Genomic DNA, 19,663 nt, shown 5'->3' on the forward strand with positions numbered 1-19,663 from the left:
GTACAGCCCTGCCCAGCCCAGCCCAGTTTAGCCCAGCTTAGCCCATCCCAGCTGAACTCAGCCCAGTTCAGCCCATCCCAGTTCAGCTCAGGCCAGTTCAGTCCAGCCTAGCTCAGCACAATTCAGCCCAGCCCAGCTCAGCCTGGCTCAGCCCAGTTCAGTTCAGCTCAGTCCAGCTCAGCCCAGCTCAGTCCAGCTCAGTTCAGCTCAGCCCAGCTCAACCCAGTTCAGCCCAGCTCAGTCAAGCTCAGCTCAGTTAGCCCAGCTCAGCACAATTAGTCCAGCCCAGCTCAGCCTAGCTCAGCCCAGTTCAGTTCAGCCCAGTTCAAATCAGCTCAGCTCAGCCCAGCCCGGTCTACCTCAGACCAGTTCAACTCAGCCCAGCCCAGCTCAGCCCAACTCAGCACAATTCAGTCCAGCCCAGCTCAGCCGGCCCAGCTCAGTCCAGCTCAGCCCAGCACAGCCCAGCTCAGCCCAACTCAGCCCAGTTAAGCTCATTCCAGGGCAGCTCCGCTCTGGCCTCTGCCCGCGTCCTGCCTGCAGACAGGAGACAGGCGACCCTGCTGCTGCTTCTGGACCGTGGGTGTGTGCCCGGGTGTGTGCTGGGGGAGCAGGGGGAAGGTGACCCCCGCCCAGCCCTTGGAAGGCCCTGCTGACGGTGGAGGGCTGGGTGCGGGGGCAGTGTGGGCAGGGCGGGCAGGTGTAGCGTGGCGTCCACGGCGCCGGCCCGCCCCCGAAGGCGGTTTTCTCCAGACACTCGGAGCCCTTTCAGGTCCGTTGCCGGAGTTGCCGTTTCTTGGGCTTTCTTTCTTCGGAAAGTCCTTGGGTTGCTGTGAATCGTGCCTCGTTTTCGATGACGCGTTCTTAGCAGGTTTCTGCTGACACAGCGGAACACGACTGCTTCCTGGGTTTGTTTGGAGCCCCTGCTGCTGTTCTTGCTGGTTCTAAGGGCTGTGTGGATTCCGCTGCCTTTTCATCGTACGTGCTTGTGTCGTCTGCATTAGTGACAGTTTTACATCTGTCCTTTCAGTCTCAGCAGCTCGTTTTCGTCCGTTGTCACACAGCATTGGCCAGGACCATCTCCAAACTGTTTGACCGCACTGCTCACAGGAAAAACATTTGTACTGTAATCTAACACCATACATATGTTATGAGCAGGTGGCACACACATGTTACCCTTCCATACATACGTTGTGTGTGTTCTTACGTGGCTGAAACGTCTTCACAGACAACTTACCTTGGTACGTTCAGTGCATTACGATTTCTGTCCCCACCTGGCTGATTTCAGTCTGCAGGTTGGCCCGACACACGTTGTATAAAGGTCGTGACGCAGCACCCTGGCCTCGTCGCTGGTCTGCACTGACTGAGGGAGGACCTTGAACCCCACGACCTGCCCCTGTGCCTGGACGGCAGCCCGCTCCCCTGCATTCTGGCTGCACCTGTCTGAGGTGGGGCCCCGAACCCCACGACCTGCCCCTGTGCCTGGACGGGTGCCCGCTCCCCTGCATTCTGGCTGCACCTGTCTGAGGTGGGGCCCCGAACCCTACGACCTGCCCCTGTGCCTGGACGGGTGCCCGCTCCCCTGCATTCTAGCTGCAGCTGTGGCAAGGACTGGGCTTTGCCCTCAGACTAATCTCTCCAGGGCACAGTCTTCCCCGTGTCTGCCTGTGTCTGCTTGTCCTCTGATGCCTTCAAATCACTGTCTGCCGGGCAGTTTTTCCACTTTATACTTGTGCCTGCAAAGGTTTAGTCTGAGACAAGGCACCGCACCGACCGCCGTCGGAATCAGAACCACTTTCTCTCCTGTGGCTTTTCAGAAATTTTCACTTCCCTGTGACGGGTGGAGCGCAGCGTCCTTTCTGTATGTTTGAGGGCTATTTGGATAGCCTCTGTGAAACATGTGTTCAATTCTCGTGTCCGTTTCTCTACCGAATTGTGCGATTTTGCCAATTGATTTGCCGGAGTGCCCTGCACATTCTGGATACTCTGAGAGCGAAATTTGTTTACAGGAAATATTTTGCAAGACTTTGAAATGCACCAAAAGATCACTCCTTACAGGGGGCGCCTGGACGGCTCACTGGGATGAGTGTCTGACTCTTACTTTCGGCTCAGGTCTGATGGCGGGGTCCCGGGATCGAGCCCTGCATGGGGCTCTGTGCTGAGTGTGGGGCCTGCTTGGGATCCTCTCTGTCTCTGTCTCTGTCCCTCCCCCTGCACACTCTCTCCCTCTAAAAAGAAAAAGATGACTCCCCCGAGGGACCGGGCGCTCAGCACCCGAGTGCCTGCGGATGGGGCGCCGGGTGCGGCAGCTCAGGCAGCGGGGTGGGCGGGGCTCGGGCGCCTCTGAGGCTCTGGGCGTGTCTCTGCCGGCCCAGCTCCCTGCAGACTCAGATGCCCTGGTTCCCCGGGCAGTGTCTGAGCGCGGGGTGTAGGGGGTGTAGGGGGCCCTCCCCTGTGCAGTGACCGAGCCGCCATCTGGGGGGCCTCTAATAGTCCACTGCCTGCTGCGTGTGGTCCGGGAGCCCGGGGCTTCAGCAGCCCCTGGGGGCGGTCTCGTGGCCCTGTACCCCGCTGATGGCCGGCCGAGCCGGGTCCCGGGGGTAGGGGGTTGGGCCAGGGGGCCTGGGGGACCCCGTTCCTCCAGGTCCGCCCGTCCAGGTGGCTCCTGTCCGGCCGTCTGGCTGGCCCGACAGAGACCGCAGACACTCCTCACGGGTGTGGAGGCTGGATGCCCACATCGGGTACCAGCAGGCGTGGCGTCTGGGGGGTCCCCGCTGCCTGGCTCACGGACGGCGTCTTCTCTCTGCCCCTTCACGTGCCGGAAGCGGGGAGGCAGCTCGCTTTTTCATAAGGGCGCTAACCCCAGTCGTGGGGGCTCCACCCTGACGACCTCTGGTGCCCCAAAGCCCCGCCTCCTAACACCATGACACTTAGAGCTAGGATTCCAACACACGCCATGTGGGGACACAGTCGCATCCTCCCCTTCCCGCCGCCACCCACGCTGACGTCTGTGCGTCTTGGGCCCCCCGTGGGGACAGGGTTCAGGCGCCGGCTGGTTCCCTCCCAGTGCGAGTGGGAGGAGGGCGGGACCAGGTGGGTCCCAGGAGCAGGAGCGAGGCCGGCCCGCTGGTCCGTGTGTGTGTGAGGTACAGGTGGAGGTGTGAACACGGGCAAAGGGAGATGCGCACAGGCCTGCGTCTGAGCGGAAGCCCAGGGGAGGGGGCCCCTGAGGAGCGGCAGGCAGCAGGAGGCCGACCTCGGGGCTCACCCAGGAGCAGCCCGCAGGACCTTAGGGGGTCTGAGGGGTTGCATGGGGAGGCACGTAGGTGTGTGTGGGTCCCCGGGGGAACGTGGAGGGGGGGCCCACGTGTATGGCGTTATTGGAAGGCCACAGGTGGGGGCCTCAGGGCCCGCTGGGAGATTGCTCTCAAAGAGCGGGCGTTCCTGCCCTGAGAGCGGAGGGTCCGGTCATGCCCCGTGTTCCCGCGGAGGCCATGGGGTCAACCAGCTGCCGAAGACCCCGGCGTTCCGGTGGGAGGGTGGGAAGGATGGAGACCGATCTCTGGTCCAGGGGATGGAGCGGGGGCCCCGGCCCGGGGACCGAGAGGGAGGGGGTGCTGGGCAAGCCGTGTGGATGGTGTGGTCGCCTGGAGCCCCCAGGACCCCTGGGGGCCGGGGCGTTCTCCCCACGGCCGCCCTGTATTTGGTGCGGCCCCCACTGGTGAGGCAGCCCCTGCCCACGGGGAGGTGGGAGGTGCTCCCTGAGCGGTCCTGAGGCACCGTGGCCGCGCTGGCCACGACTCTCTGCCCGCCCTGGGCCTCGGCCTGGGCTGTTGACCTGCACACTCAGAGCCCACTCCCCTCTCCCGCTGCGTCCCCAGAAGACCGCAGCCCCTCGTGCTGGCCTCCCTTCCCAGGGCCCTTACTGGGAAGGGCTGGCAGGTGTGGTCCCGCCTCTGCCCTCGAGGTGCACGTGTCTCCTACAACCCGGGGCACCTCCAGGACCCGAGACCCCCAGGCACTGCAAGGACAGAATCCCGACTCCATCGCTGCTGGCCAGGGACCCCACGGCCCCCTGACGCCAATGGACTGCCCGCCCCCACTTGGCATTCTTCCTGTAGAACTTGGTCTTTTCTGCCCCCCACCCCCACCCCCACCCTCACCCCCACCCCCACCCCCACCCCCGGGTGGTGGTGTTCTCGCTGGGCCTCCCCCCGACTGAGTGTCCTGACCCCTTGGGCTGGTGTCCAGCTTCGCTTACCTGGGACAGTGCTGTCCCCCCGGGCCTCACCCGACCTGGCCTTCACTGGTGCTCCCACCTGGACCCAACTCTCCTGAAATGCGTTCCCCAAATTCAAATCTTGAAGCCCTGACCGCCAGGACCCCAGAATGTGACTGTATTGGGAGATGGGGTCTTTCGAGAGGTAATAGGTTAAAGCGAGGTCACTAGGGTGAGTCCTGATCCAGTGTGACTGGTCCTCACCATGGACTCACTCCTCCCCTGGTAAGAGGAGGTCGGGGCACAGACACGCATAGCGGGCCGGATGTGTGAGGACACGGCGTCTACATGCTGAGGGGCCACCAGCCCCATGACACCCGGGTCTGCCTGCTAGCTTCCAGAATCGTGGAAACATCAGTGCACGTTGTCCACACCACGGGACCGTCGTGCTTTGCTAGCAGCCCGTGCTAATACACACCCAATAGGTGCCTCTTGCGGTGCCCTTGGCCAGGTCAGGATGCTCCCCCTGCGCCCCACAAGGCGTCACGTGACCCCTCGCGCCTGCGGCGCACCTCACCCCCCAGGAACCCCAGGGGCCGGGGGTCCTGCTCCCACGGCTGGAGGGACCGACACACGGCACGGCCAGTCTGTGGATTTCACGGGGCGCGTCAACAGAGGAAGACCTTCCCAGCCGGTTAGGGAGTTTTTAAGGATATTTTATTGTCATTAAAAAAGAAAAAAAAAAAAAAAAGAAAAAAAAAGAAAGAAAGAAATGCAAATGGAAATCAAGGAGCTCCAGACATTTAAAAAGAATAAAACAAGCTAGCCAAGCTTCAGCAGTGGCTTTCCCATATGGGAGCCCCGGGCTCTGTCCCTGGGGCTGGGGGCTCTGCTTCTCCTCCCCTGCGTGGCCATCTCTTCCCATGTGGGGGCCCCGACTTGGCACCCACCCAAAGACAGGGCGGAGAGCCAGTCCTGGGGGTCCGCCCGGCCGTGGGCTTATCTCTCTCTCCCACCCCCCGCGTGAGCCTGTTGGGACTCAGGCCCCGGCCACAGGGTGGGGCGGGCTGGGCCTGCCGCCCTGGCCTCCTGGCACCTTCCACCTGTGTCCACCGAGGCTGTGTCCCACTGGCCCGGGGACCAGGTCACCAGACCCCTCTGCAGGAGGCCTGTCTGGCTGGATGTCACTCTGTCCCCGGCATCCACGGGGCTCCTGCAGCAGCCACAGGCCCAGGCCCTTGTCTGCGCGGTCTCCTCCCGAGCAGAAGATCTGACTGACCGTTAGTGACACGTCGGAAGCTTCCTCAGGATCTGGGCGGACGTGGCTGCTCCGGGGAAACCCTGCGTCCTGGAGCCTGGCCTGGACGGGGTTCGCACGGAGGCCGGTCCCTGCCAGACAGACGCTGGGATCGCCAGCCGCCCGCCTCCTCCAGGATGAGCGTGCCCGCTGGCCGTGCGCGGCCACAGCGGTAGCCTGGCGGCCGCCGTGGAGGGGCCAGCGGGCGTCCACCAGCTCAGGTTGGGGCACAACCTGCCGTCCACGCGATTCTCCAAACGGGGGTTCAGGGCGCAGGATGCAGCTCACAGGGGCCGCGAGGCCAGAGGGCGAGGGCGCAGGCCCAGGGTGGCTGTGAGGTCAGAGGGTGGCGAGGTCAGAGGGCGGGAGAGCAGGCCTGGCAGCAGGCTGATGCACCGGGATCCTGTGCAGGGTCTGGGGCAGCGCTGACACCCGCCCAGGACGGCTGGCCCTAGGCCCCCTGCCCGATCATGTTCCTGTAGTCGGGCGCGATCGTGCGCTTCAGCTCCCCCACCGAGGAGAAGATCCACTTCACCTGCAGCAGGAGGGCAGGAGGTGACGTGGTTGGGACCCTTGAGGACAGCCCCCCATCCTGGTGCCCCCCTCCCCGGGACCACTTGAGTGGGAGGGAGTCATATGGGGATGGCATGGGGACTGGGATGGGACAGAGGGGATAGTGTGGGAGTCAGTGTGGGAACAGCCTGGGGTCAGTTTGGGAGCAGCGTGGGGACAGCATGGTGACAGTGGGTCCACAGCTTGCGTGGGTTCTGCAAGGGGTCACTGTAGGGACAGTGTGATTGGGTCACTGTGGGGTCAGTGTGGGGTCAGCATGATGGGGACAGTGGGTCTACAGCATAGGTCAGCACGGGGTCAGTGTGAGGTCAGCATCGGGTCACGGTGGGGACAGTATGGGGTCAGTGTGGGGACAGCGTGGGGTCAATGCAGGGACAGTGTGGGGTCACTGTGGGAACAGCATGGGGACAGCATGGTGACAGTGGGTCCATAGCAGGAGTCAGCATGAGGTCATTTCGGGGACAGCATGGGGATGACATGGGGTAGAGGGGAGAGCGTGGGGGTCAGTGTGGGGTGACAGCGTGAGATAGCATGGTGACAGTGGGTCCATAGCACGGGGTCAGTGTGAGGTCAGCACGAGGTCAGCGTGGGGATAGCGTGCGGTTAGTGTGGGGACAGTGTGAGGTCAGCATGGAGTCAGTGTGGGGACTGCCTGGTGTCATTGCAGGGACAGCATGGGAATAGCATGGGGAAAGGCTGGGGTCAGCATGGGGGTCACAGGCAGGACAGCATGGGGTCAGTGTGGGGTCACAGGGGAGACAGCATGGTGACAGTGGGTCCACAGCATGGGGTCAGCATGGGGTCAGTGTGGGGGGCAGCACGGGTCACAGTGGGGACAGCGTGGGGTCATGGTGGGGCCAGTGTGGGGCAGCATGGGAATGTCAGTGTCTGGACAGTGTGGGGATAGCATGTGGGTCACAAGCAGTGAGTCCCCAGTGTGGGGTCAGTGTGGGGTCAGCACAGGGTCAGCATGGGGGCAGTAGGTCGGGAGCAGTGTGGAGTCTGTGGGGTCAGCATGGGGTCTGCGTGGGGTCAGTGTGGGGGCAGCATGGGGTCAGCGTGGGGTCAGTGTGGGGGCAGTGTGCGAACTGCATGGGGGCAGCATGGGGTCAGTGGGGTCCACAGTGTGGGGTCAGCAAGAGGTCAGTGTCGTGGTCAGTGTGGGGATAGCGTGGTTCCAGTGAGTCCCCAGTGTGGGGTCAGTGTGGGGTCAGCACAGGGTCAGCGTGGGGGCAGTGGGACCACAGCATGTGGTCAGCATGATGTCAGTATCGGGTCACGGTTAGGACAGCATGGGGTCAGTGTGGGGGCAGCATGGGGTCAGCGTGGGGTCAATGTGGGGGCAGTGTGGAGTCTGCATGGGGGCAGGGTGGGGTCATGGTGGGGTCAGTGTGGGGGCAGCATGGGGTCAGTGTCTGGTCAGTGTGGGGATAGCGTGGTGTCAGTATGGAGTCCGTGTGGGGACAGCCTGTGGGTCAGCGTGGGGTCAGCACAGGGTCAGCGTGGGGTCAGCGTGGGGGCAGCATGGGGTCAGCGTCGAGTCAGTGTGGGGATGGCGTGGTTCCAGCGGGTCCCCAGCGCTGGGACAGCGGGCCACAGCGCGGGGCGGTGCGGGGACACCCACCTTGAAGAGGGTGACGGTGGCGCTGTAGCACACGCTGAGCAGGAAGAGCGTGATGAAGATGGAGATGGTGGTCCACAGCCCATCCAGCTCCCCGTCCTGGTCCTCCGCACAGCTGTCGTCCAGGAGCAGCTCTGGACAGGAAGGGAGCGGTCAGTGCCATGCCTGCCCATAGGAGTGGTTCCCGGGGTGACGGTCGCGGCCCTCCGTAGCCTCAGGGCACCGGCCTCGGTGCCCCCATCCTCCCGCCTGGGCCCGGCCCGTGGGGACGCGCTCCCTCTCTGCTCTGCGCTGTGCTGGGGCTGTCTGGGGGGAAGGCAGCCTGACCACCACACCCGTTCTCCTGGGGACCCGGCCCAGAGGGTGGGAGGGTCAGCAGAGCCCAGGGAAGGGTCGAGAGGGTGGCAGGGAGTGACCCTAGCGAACGAGTGGGTGCGAGTGTCAGGCCAGCTGGGGGTGGGGGTTTTGGTGTGTGTTGGGAGGGGACCCAGTGTCCTGGGGAGAAGAAGGGCTGGTCAGCGTGGTCGGCGTGTGGATGGGCTGCTGAGCAGCCGATGGGTGTGGGAGGGGGTGGGGACCAGGCTGGGGTCCACGGTGAGGGTTCCCAAGCCTGGTTCCGGTCTGGGCCCGGGCACATTGTCCCGTGTGAGGCCCAGTGTGTGCGTGTGTGTGTGTGTGTTTGTGAAGGTGGCCCTGCTCAGTGGGAGGGGCTTGTTTTCAGCGTCCCTGTGGGTGTCTGGGATGGTCCCTCCCCTGGGCACTCAGGACTGCTTGCCTCTGCCCGTTTGGGGCACCGGGGTGAGTGTCCCCACGAGTGGACAGGCCTGGCCCCAGGCAGGATGAAGTCAGGAGGGGCCGCCTCATCTGAGGGAGGGTGAGGGCCTGTCCTCACAGCATGGGTCAGGCCTGGCTACTGCACTGGCACAGAGCTACAACTCAGAGCTCTCAAGAGGTCCAGGGGACGGGGGGAGCAGCGGAAGAGGACAGGCCAGCGTCCCACAGCTTGGGCGGGTCCAGACGTGGGAAAGACCGTGCGCCCCGTTCCCTGAGGGGCTCTGGAGGGCTTCTCCGTTCCCTGTCGCCCCCCTCCGGCCTTGAGTAGCCCCTGGCCAAGCCCTCTCTCTGTCCCAGGCGGCTCCCGGCCATGAGTTTTGGCCGCCTGTGCAGACCTGCCCACTCAGGTCCCGGCCCCTGGTGGGACCCGCGCTCTCCCGTGAATGGTGACCCCTGAGCCTCGGAGCCTGGCCTGCCCGCACCTCCCAGAGGCCTGGGTGTCCTGAGCTCTGCCTCGGAAAGACGCACGACAGTGTCACAGGTCCCAGGGCAGTGCTGGGTGCTTTATTTCACGCAGGGTGCCTGCCCGGGGGGTGATGTACACAGGGGTGGGCGCTCAGAGCCCGCGGGGGCCTGCTGGGGGGCCGGGCGCGCTGCTCATTTACCCGGAGACTGGGTGAGGGATTTCTGTGTGTGGTGGCTGTGCAGAGCTTCGTGTGACACCGAGCAGGTGTAGGTGTTTCCCCTCTGCCAGCGGGACTTGTCCACCAAGAGCCTGCTGTACAGGAAGTAGGTCCCGTCGCTGTCCAGCTGGGGTGGGGTCGTCCGGTAGTTGTTCTCTGGCTCCGGCTGTCCGGTGATCTCCCACTCGACGGCAATGTCAGGCGGGTAGAAGCCTTCGATCAGGCAGGTCACACTGACTTTGTTCCTGCTGAGCTCCTCCTGGGCTGGAGGCAGGACGTACACCTGGGGCTCGTGGGGCTCTCCTGTGGGGTCAGAGGTCAGCACAGATGGTCACTCCCAGGGTGGAGGGCTGGCCTGGGTCCGCCAGGCCCCACTCGACCTCCCTGTGCCCCATCTGTCCTCTTGCCCACCTTTGTCCTTGGAGATGGTCCTCTCGATGGGGGAGGGGAGGGCTTTGCTGTTGACCTTGCACTTGAACTCCTTCCCCTTGAGCCAGTCCTGGTGCAGGATGGGGAGGACACTGACCACACGGAAGGTGCTGTTGAACTGCTCCTCACGCGGCCTCGTCTTGGCTGTGTGCATCTCGGTGTTATCCACAAACCATGTGATCTGGACATCGGAGTCATCTGGGCCCAAGTCCACCACCAAGCACGTGACCTCGGGCGTCCGGGAAATCGAGAGGGTGTCCTTGGGTTTTGGGGGGAAGATGAAGACGGACGGTCCCCCAGGAATCTCAGGAACTGGTGTGGGAGACACAATGCAGGGGTCAGCATTTGGGGGGGCTCTCTTGAACATTCCCCCCACCAGGCAGTTCCTGGATGCGGGCCATGGCCTTGCTGTGCAGGGCGGTGCCCTGCTGACTCACCTGGGCATTTGGGACAGTCGCAGGGTTTGGGCTCTATTGTGGACGCTGTTTTGGGTACTGCAGAGAGACCAGACTGGAGGTTAGTGGGGGCCAGGGGTGGGGACAGCTCTTGGGGTGGGCTAGGTCAGGGCAGGTCAGGGGGGCGTCCCCAGACTGGTGCCTGCAGTGGAGATGAAGTATGGTGGGGGTGTGTAGCCTGTGCTCACACTGGACCAGGCAGCCAGGCCCAGAGGCCCTCCTCCCCGAGCTTGGGGGACAGAGGTGCCTCTCCTGTGCCCCGGGGTCCAGGTGGACCAGCTGACCTGGCCTGTCTCCCAGTGGACACCCTCTTACCGGTCTTGTCCACCTTGGTGCTGCTGGGCGGGTGGGCCACGTTGCAGGTGAAGGTCTCACTGAGCCACCTGCTGGAGGGCACTGTCACCATGCTGCTGAGAGAGTAGAGCCCCGAGGCCTGCAGGACGGACGGGAAGGTGTGCACACCGCTGGTCAGGGCGCCGGAGTTCCAGGACACGGTCACCGGCTCAGGGAAGTAGCCTAACACCAGGCAGGCCAGGGCCACGGTGGAGCCAGATGTGGTCCCGCAGCTGGGGGCCAGTGGGAACACCGATGGGGCCGTGGTGGAGGCTGCAAGAGAGGAGGCCGTGTGACCACAAGGGTCTCGCTCCTGGGAGGGTCCGGGCAGGGTATCAGGTGCCCGGGCTTGGGGTGGCCCTCCAGGAAGTCTGCAGACCAGCCGCCCGGCGTAGCTCTCTGCCGCCCCGGGGCCTTGTGTTTCTGCGGCTGCACGTGCTGGCCCCGTGGGCCCGGTCGGTGCTGGGTGACCTCCTGCTGGATTAGAGTCTCCTGGGCCCAGCCCCTGGGTCCCCACTCGGGCTTCCTGTGGGTGCTCGGCCTGACCGAGCCATCCGTCTGAGCTCTGACCGGTGGCCCCTGCTCCCAACGGGCCTCTGCTGAGGCCCTGAGCCCACTGCCCTGTTGTCCCAGCCTGGATCTGCCCTGGGCCAGCGGGACCTTTCTTGAACACAGCAGGCCTCTGCCACCCGCTGCCCGTGCCCCTCAGCCCGGAGTCCCCGTCGTGGCCTGCTGTCTGCCCTCCAGGCCTCACATCTTCTGGGTCAGCTCTGCAGCTAAAGCGCCCGGGCGCCGGATCCCGGCCCTGCCCTGAGCCCCTCTCAGGCCTTCCTGGGCTCACTCAGTGCCCGTGCCCTGGGGCCTGTCCAGCTCCTCCCTGTCCCCAGAGCCCTCTTTCAGCCGAGGTCTTTCCTGAGCCTGCCTGCCCCTCAGTGCCGGTGGGAGCCTTGCCCCGCCCTGGCTGTCCTCTCGTGCACGGTGCCAGCACCTCAGACCCCACGTCCCCAGCCAGACCCGACCCCTCTGCTAAGTCTGATGGCCCTGCCTGGCCTCCCCTCCCACCCACACTCCAGGCTGGCGGCCCTGCCTCAAACTCCCAGCAACCCCTCCTTCCCTGCACCGGGTCCACTGCCCTGAGCCACCCCTCCTGGCTTTGTCATGTCCAGCCTTCTGTCCCCCATCCGCACGAGCCTCCAGAGCGGGGTCAGCGCCCCTGAGCCTAAGATTGTGGCCACCGCTGTCCCTTCAGCCCCAGAGACCTTCCTACCCAGGCTCGCCTCTCCCCCCTACCTTGTCCACCGGGCCTCGGGCGGCTCACGCCCTCCCGTGTCCAGGGAGGCTCACCTGGGCCCCGCCCTCGTGGTCTCTGTGTGCCGTACCGCTCAGCTCCCACCTAGTCCAGGGCTGCTCTTAGCTCAGTCCTTCTGCCCTTCACCCCTGAGGCTCCTGGGGCAGCCCTTGCCCCTCCTGCCTCCCCCTTGCCCCTGCTCACCCTCACATCCCCTGCCTGCTCCCCTGAGCTCCTGGTGCAGCCCTGCCTCTCCTGCCCTCCGCCTGCCCCTCCTGCCCTCTCCCTGCCCCTCCTGCTCTCCTCCTGCTCCTCCTGCCCTCCCAACCCCCTGCTCACCCTCACATCCCCTGCCTGCTCCCCTGAGCTCCTGGTGCAGCCCTGCCTCTCCTGCCCTCTCCCTGCCCTTCCTGCTTTCCCCCTGCTCTTCCTGCCCTCCCAACCCCCTGTCCACTGTCATAACCTCTGCCTGCTCCCCAGAACTCCTGGGGATATCCCTGCCTCTCTTGTCCTCTCCCTTTTCACTCCTTCCTTCCCCTGCCCCTGCTCACCTGCACAAGCTCACTTGCTGCCCTGAGCTCCTGGCCTGGTGGTAGCTCCGAGCTGTCTGTGCTCCCCATAGGTTCACCTCCTCCTAGCAGCTCCTCCACCCCACCCCTTTGCCTGGCCCCTCATGCTGAGCCCAGGCCTTGGATCCTTCTAGCTTCTTGCCTCTGCATGTCTGAGACCTGGTCCTGCCAGTTCAGGCCTCAGCTCCCCTGCCCTGCAGCACTCCTAACCTCCCCTGCCCTGCCGCCCTCAGCACCTCCTGGCCAGAACTCCCACCCCGAGCCCCTGCAGACTCCAGACCTCACCAGAACCCTGCCTGCTGCAGGAAGCTCTCTCAGCTCAGGTCCCTGGGGACAGTCCAGGGTCACTGTGTCCTCCTGTCTACAGCTTGTCTGAAGCAGCCCTGCCCCACAGCAGCCCCTGCCCCTCTTGCCGTCCCCCCGCCTCTGCTCACCCTCACAAGCTCTGCCTGCTCCCCTGAGCTCATGGTGCAGCCCTGCCTCTCCTGCCCTCCCCTCTGCCCCTCTTGCCCTGCCCCCTGCCCCTGCTCACCTGTACCAGCTCTGTGTGCTCCCAGGGAACTCCTGGGGCAGCCCTACATGTCTTTCTCTCCCTCTGCCCCTCCTGCCTCTCCCCTTGCCCCTCCTGCTCTCTTTCAACCCCTCTTGCTCTCCTTCTGCCCCTCTTGCTCTCTCCCTGCTCCTCCTTCCCTCCCAACCCCTGCTCACCCTCACATGCTCTGCCTGCTCCCCTGAGCTCCTGGGCAATCCTGCCCCTCCTGCCTTCCACCTGCCCCTCCTGCCCTGCCCCTGCCCCTGCTCTCCTGTACTGACTCTGTGTGCTCCCTGGGAGCTCCTGGGGCAGCCCTGCCCCTCTTGTTCTCCCTCTGCTCCTCCTGCCCTCCCAACCCCCTGCTCATCCTCACAAGCTCTGCCTGCTCTCCTGAGCTCCTGGTGCAGCCCTGCCTCTCCTGCCCTCCCCTCTGCCCCTCTTTCCCTGCCCCCTGCCCCTGCTCACCCCTACCAGCTCTGTGTGCTCCCAGGGAGTTCCTGTGGGCAGCCCTACCCCTCTTTCTCTCCCCTTACCCCTCCTCCTCTCCCCCTGCCCCTCTTGCCCACTCCCCAGCCCCGCTTGTCCTCCCCCTGCCCCTCCTGCCCTCTCCCTGCCCCTTCTGCTCTGCTCCCTGCCCCTGCCCTGTCCCCTGCCCCTGCTCACTTGTACCAGCTCTGTGTGCTCCCAGGGAGTTCCTGGGGCAGCCCTACCCCTCTTGCTCTCTCCCTGCCCCTCCTGCCCTCCCAGGAACCCTGCTCACTGGCACAAGCTCTGTTGGCTTCCCTGAGCTCCTGGGGGAGCCCCGACTCTCCTGTCCTCCCCCTGCCCCTCCTGCCCTGCCCCCACCTCCTGCCCTGCTCCTCCTGCTAGTCCCTGTCACTCCTGGTCTCCCCCTACACCTACCGGCTCCCCCCTGCCCCTCCTGCTCTTCCCCTGCTCTTCCTACTCTCCCAACCCCTGCTCACCTTCACAAGCTCTGCCTGCTCCCCTGAGCTCCTGGGGCAACCTTTCCTTTCCTGCCCTCTCCCCTGCCCCTCCTGCTCTTCCCCCTGCCCCTGCTCACCTGTACCAGCTCTGTGTGCTCCCTGGGAGCTCCTGGGCAGCACCTTGCCCCTCCTGTGCTCCCCTACCCCTCCTGCTCTCCTCCTGCCCCTCTTGCTCTCCCCCAGCCCCTTCTGCCCTGCCACCTGCACCTGCTCACCTGTACCAGCTCTGTGTGCTCCCTGGGAGCTCCTGGGGCAGTCCTGTCCCTCCTGCTCTCCCCACTGCCCCTCCTGCCCTCCCATCCCTGCCCCCACTCACCTGTACCAGTGCTGTGTGCTCCCTGGGAGCTCCTGGGGCAGCCCTGTCCCTCCTGCTATCCCCCCTGCCCCTCCTGCCCTCCTGCCCTGCCCCCTGCCCCTGCTCACCTGTACCAGCTCTGTGTGCTCCCAGGGAGCTCCTGGGGGCAGCCCTACCCTCTTGCTTCCCCCTGCCCCTGCTGCCTTCCCAGTAACCCTGCTCACCGGCAGAAGCTCTGCCTGCTCCCCTGAACTCCTGGGGGTAGCCTTCTCCTTACTGCCTGCCTTCTGCCCCTCCTACCCTGCTCCCTGCCCCTGCTCACCTGTACCAGCTCTGTGCTTCCTGGGAGCTCCTGGGGCAGCACCCTGCCCCTCCCCTGCTCTCCCCCAGCCCCTTCTGCCATGCCCCCTGCACCTGCTCAGCTGCACCAGCTCTGTGTGCTCCCTGTCCCTCCTGCTGTCCCCACTGCCCCTCCTGCCCTGCCCTCTGCCCCTGCTCACCTGTATTAGCTCTGTGTGCTCCCAGGGACTCCTGGGGGCAGCCCTACCCCTCTTGCTTCCCCCTGCCCCTGCAGCCCTCCCGGGAACCCTGCTCACTGGTAGAAGCTCTGCTGGCTCCCCTGACCTCCTGGGGGAGCCCTGATTCTCCTGTCCTCCCCCCAGCCCCTCCTGTCCTGTCCCTACCCTCCTGCCCCTGCCCCTGCCCCTTGTGCTCTTCCCCTGTGGCTCCTGCTCTCCCCCTGCCCCTACTGCTCTCCTCTGCTCCTCCTGCACTCCCAACCCCCTGCTCACCCTCACAAACTCTGCCTGCTCCCCTGAGCTCCTGGGGCGGCCCGGCCTCTCCTGCCCTCCCCCCTGCCCCTCCTGCCCTGCCCCCTGTCCCTGCTCACCTGTACCAGCTCTGTGTGCTCCCAGGGAGCTCCTGGGGCAGCCCTACCGCCTCTTGCTCTTTCCCTGCCCCTCCTGCTCTACCCCTAACCATGCTCACTGGCACAAGCTCTGCTGGCTCACCCGAGCTCCTGGGGGAGCCTTGACTCTTCTGCCCTCCCCCCTGTCCCTCCTGCCCTCCCCCTGCCCCTCCTGCCCTCCCCCTGCCCCTGCTCACCCTCACAAGCTCTGCCTGCTCCCCTGAGCTCCTGGTGCAAGCCCTGCCTCTCCTGCCCTCTGCCTGCCCCTCCTGCCCTCTCCCTGTCCCTCCTGCTCTCCCCACTGCCCCTCCTGCCCTCCTCCCTGCCCCCACTCACCCGTACCAGCTCTGTGTGCTCCCTGGGAGCTCCTGGGGCAGCCCTTTCCCTCCTGCTCTCCCCACTGCCCCTCCTGCTCCTCCTGCCCTTCCTGCCCTGCCCTCTGCCCCTGCTCACCTGTACCAGCTCTGTGTGCTCCCAGGGAGCTCCTGGGGGCAGCCCTACCCCTCTTGCTCTCCCCCTGCCCCTGCTGCCCTCCCAGGGACCCTGCTTACCGGTAGAAGCTCTGCTGGCTCCCCTGACCTCCTAAGGGAGCTCTGACTCTCCTGTCCTCCCCCCAGCCCCTCCTGTCCTGTCCCTACCCTCCTGCCCCTCCCCTGCCCCTTGTGCTCTTCCCCTGTGGCTCCTGCTCTCCCCCTGCCCCTCCTGCTCTCCTCTGCTCCTCCTGCACTCCCAAACCCCTGCTCACCCTCACAAACTCTGCCTGCTCCCCTGAGCTCCTGGGGCAGCCCTGCCTCTCCTGCCCTCCCCCCTGCCCCTCCTGCCCTGCCCCCTGTCACTGTTCGCCTGTACCAGCTCTGTCTGCTCCCAGGGAGCTCCTGGGGCAGCCCTACCGCCTCTTGCTCTTTCCCTTGCCCCTCCTGCCCTCTCCCTGCCCCTCCTGCTCTCCCCCTGCTCCTCCTGCCCTCCCAACCCCCTGCTCACCCTCACAAGCTCTGCCTGCTCCCCTGAGCTCCTGGGTGTAGCCCTGCCTCTCCTGCCCTCCCCCCTGCCCCCGCTCACCTGTACCAACTCTGTGTACCCCCATATGCTTGGGGAAGCTGCCTGTCCCTCCTGCCCTCACCCTGCTGCCCCTGCTCACCTGCACTAGCTCTGCTGGCTCTCCTGAGCTCCTGAGGCAGCCCTGCCTCTCCTGCTCTTCCTCTGCCCCTCCTGCCCTTCCCCTGCCCCTGCTCACCTGTACCAGCTCTGTGTGCTCCCTGGGAGCTCCTGGAGCGGTCCTGTCCCTCTTGCTCTCCCCTTGCTCCTTCTGCTCTCCCTCCACCCCTTCTGCTCTCCCCATGCCCCTTTTGCTCTTCCCCTGCCTCTCTTGCTCTCCCCCTGCCCCTCCTGCACTCTCCCTGCCCCTGCTCACCCTTTTAAGCTCTGTGTGCTCCCCTGAGCTCCTGGGGCAGCCCTGACCCTCTTTCCCCCACCCCCCTTCCCCTTCTGCCCTGCCCCCTGCCCCAGCTCACCTGTACCAGCTCTGTGTGCTCCTTGGGAGCTCCTGGGGCAGCAGCCTCCTGTCCCTCTTGCTCTCCCCCTGCCCCTTCTGCTCTCCCCCAGGAACCCTGCTCACCGGCAGAAGCTCTGCTGGCTCCCCTGAGCTCCTGGGGAGGCCTGACTCTCCTGTCCTCCCCCAGCCCCTCCTGCCCTGCCCCTACCCTCCTGCTCTCCCCTGCCCCTCCTGCTCTTCCCCTGCCCCTCCTGTTCTCCCACTGCTCCTCCTTCTCTCCCAACCCCCCCTACTCATCCTCCAAAGCTCTGCCTGGTCCCCTGAGCTCCTGGGGGTAGCCCTGCCTCTCCTGCTCTCCCCCTGCCACTCTTGCCCTGCCCCCCCTGCCCCTGCTCACCTGACAAGCTCTGTGTGTTCTCTGCTCTCCCCTTGCCCACCCTGCTCTCCCCCTTACCTCTCCCGATCTCCTCCTGCCCCTCTTGCTCTCTCCCTGCCTCTCCTGCTCTCCCCCTGACCCTCCTGCCCTGCCCCTGCCCCTGCTCCCTGCACAAGTTTTGTGTTCTGCCTGGGAGCTCCTGGGGCAGCCCCCTGTCCCTCCTGTTCTCCCCCTGCCCCTTCTGCTCTCCCCCTTCCCCTGCTCACCTACACAAACTCCACCACTGGTCCTTGGAGCTAATGGACCACAGCTGCTTTCTGCCCTTGCTGCCCCATGACTTCTCCCCCACAGGCGAGCTCAGCCCGCAACTACTGTGTGTTCTTAGGGCTGCCCCGGTCTCAGCTGCCCATCCCAGACTCCTTAGCCCAGGTTTGGCTCCTGACCGTCTGCCCCTGTGCAGGGGAGAGCACACGGGAGCCCCTGCCAGCCCCTCGTGCTCTGTCCCTGCTCATCTGCTGCAGTCCAGGACCCCATGGCCAGCACCTCTGACCCTGGCCTGGGGCCAGAGCCAGCCCCAGTGTCCGGGACAGGACCCTCGGGCCATCTGGGGTCCTCTTCTTCCCCTGTGCTGGGCCAGCCTCTCCCTGTGCCCTCACCTTAGGCCTGTCTGTCCGTGTCGGCCTTGGTCCTGCAGTAGCGCAGTCTAGCCCAGCCCTGGGCTCCCAGCACAGATGGCAAAGGGCAGGCCTCAGGCCCACCATGGCCATCATGTTCCTTGAAGGCCCAGTTGCCATGTCCGGTGCGTCCAGCAATGTTGGCGTGGGCGCTCCTGCCCATGCTTCCCTCGTCCCTGCCCTGGCCGGTGCCCTGGCCCCCAGGCAGCCTGTGCCCCCCATGCTGGCTGCTCCGGCCCCTCCGTGGGGCCCTGTCTCTCCTTGGCTCCTGTGCTGCTTCTGCTGCCCCCACGCCGCCCTCTCTCCGTGCGGAGCCTACTCACCAAGGGCTGGGGCGATGGAAGGCTGGCCCCAGCACCTCGGCCCTCCCCACTCTGGCCCCAGGCACATGTGGCTCCTTGTGGCTGAGCTCTGTGCCCATAGCCCCCTTCCTAGCCCCCAGGCAGCCGTGGGAAGACTAAGAACAGGATTGAAACTAGGTGGCTCGGCGACACGCTTTCTGAAGTTCCCTTTTCTTCTGGGTACTTTCTGTCTCAGAGGGCCTGGGTGTGTGGGGGTGGGTTGTGGGGGGTGGCTGCGGTCCCAAAGGAGGGCACAGGAACCCCGCTTTCACCTGGGCGTGTGGTGTGGGCACAGGTTGACCCACCCATAGCCTGAGGCCCTGCCCTGGGCCTTGTCCCGTCCACTCAGCAGTGTGGCCTCACTGGTGGGACGCTGTCTTCCTCTGGCTTCAGCCACGGTCACGGTCATCTGCCCATGGTCAGAGGGAAGCTACTACCCTAGAGGACAGATAGAAGCCTGATGTGCAGGGACAGAGTTCATGGTGGTCACCGGACCTGAAAATGTCCCTGCATCTGAGAGACCCTGTGTGGTCCCTGTGCTGCCCGTGCAAGGGGGCCGTGAACCCTCAGCCCCTGTGTTTGGACAACCACAGTGTGCACCCCAGGCTGCCGCTTCCTGCGGTGTTAGGCCTCGATGGGGACGCCTCCGCACCACGTCCAAGTCCCAATCCGGGCCTGCTGGGCTGTGGGTGTGCCTGGAGCCCTCGGCCTGTGGTGCGAGGCTCTCTGCCCTGCTCACACTCATGTGAGCGAGGGCTCTGGGCCCCTCCTAGGGTCTGGGGCCTTGGCTGGGTGGGTCCGGCCCGCTCGGTCCCCGGGGCTCCCCAGAATGGCACCTTGGCCGTAGCTGGACGGCTGCGCTGGGCCCAGGGCCTGACTCCCACGAGAAGCCATGTCTCCTTAGGTCCTGATCTTAGGAATCCAGCAATGACCCTTCTGTGTCCCCATCCCCACGGAGTTCACAGAGACCCTTGGGCTTCTGGGGAGGGGAGCAGACCCCCGCCCCCTGCGTGGGGCAGGGCAAGGTGATGGAGGAGCCCGTGGTCCTGGAAATACTGCAGTGGCCACTTTGCAAATGCCATCGGTCACAGCGTCGGTGAAGGGAGTGTGCACCCCACACTCCGGGCTCCCGCAGCCCGGCCCCCTCTCGCGGTGCCCGGCAGTTAGGGTCCTCTGCAAGCTGTGGGCCCCTGGTTGCTCAAGAAGCACATCCATCTACACAACTCTGGTCAGATCACCGGAACCGATGAGTTTGGCAAAACCCTCGAGGGTGTCCCGGCTACCGTGCGTTAGGGACATGGGGCCCCAGGCACCTCTAAAGGCAGGGTTTTGGCAAGACAAAGTGGCACATCGTACTTCCCTTGGACAGCTAATTCCCTCCCCTGGTCCCCATGCAGTGCCCCTGGCGTGGCGCCGGTCGCTGTCCCTCGTGGGGTCATCACGGGGCTCTGGGGCACCTGCTGTGGCGGATCAGTGTGGGGGAGGGCTGCCTCGGCTGCCGAGGGCGTGGCAGTGGGATGTGGGCCGTCAGGCACTGGGTTTTGGCAGAGACCACACACCTGTCCCAGCCTAGGTTTGCAAGGCCCGTCCTTTCCAGAATAATCCTTTCACAGAAAAGTTGGTGAGGCGATGAAATTACCTAGTGTTGACGCTTTTCAACCCTCACGCTGAGCTCTGGGTTTGGCTTTCAGAAACATTCACCGTGTGGTTACAAGAACAAAGAGATGCTTTGGAGGTGTTCACGGATGTCCCTTCCAGGGGCCTCTCCCCGACCCGCGGCGTCAGAGCCTGCGGTGGTGGTCGTCCAGGGCAGCCGTGA

The 19,663-nt window shown here is 65.1% G+C and overlaps 1 gene segment (V, D, J or C); it reads right to left on the reverse strand.

Moving 5' to 3' along the window:
• Positions 1 to 9,019: 9,019 nt before the first annotated feature.
• Positions 9,020 to 17,908, reverse strand: LOC102972602. The segment is given in 5 exon segments: positions 9,020 to 9,470; positions 9,579 to 9,908; positions 10,034 to 10,090; positions 10,367 to 10,657; positions 17,827 to 17,908. Coding segments are annotated over 5 exon segments (1,074 nt in total).
• Positions 17,909 to 19,663: the final 1,755 nt, after the last annotated feature.

Source organism: Panthera tigris, chromosome B3 (genome assembly GCF_018350195.1).
Source record: "Panthera tigris isolate Pti1 chromosome B3, P.tigris_Pti1_mat1.1, whole genome shotgun sequence".
Classification (NCBI taxonomy): Eukaryota; Metazoa; Chordata; class Mammalia; order Carnivora; family Felidae; genus Panthera; species Panthera tigris.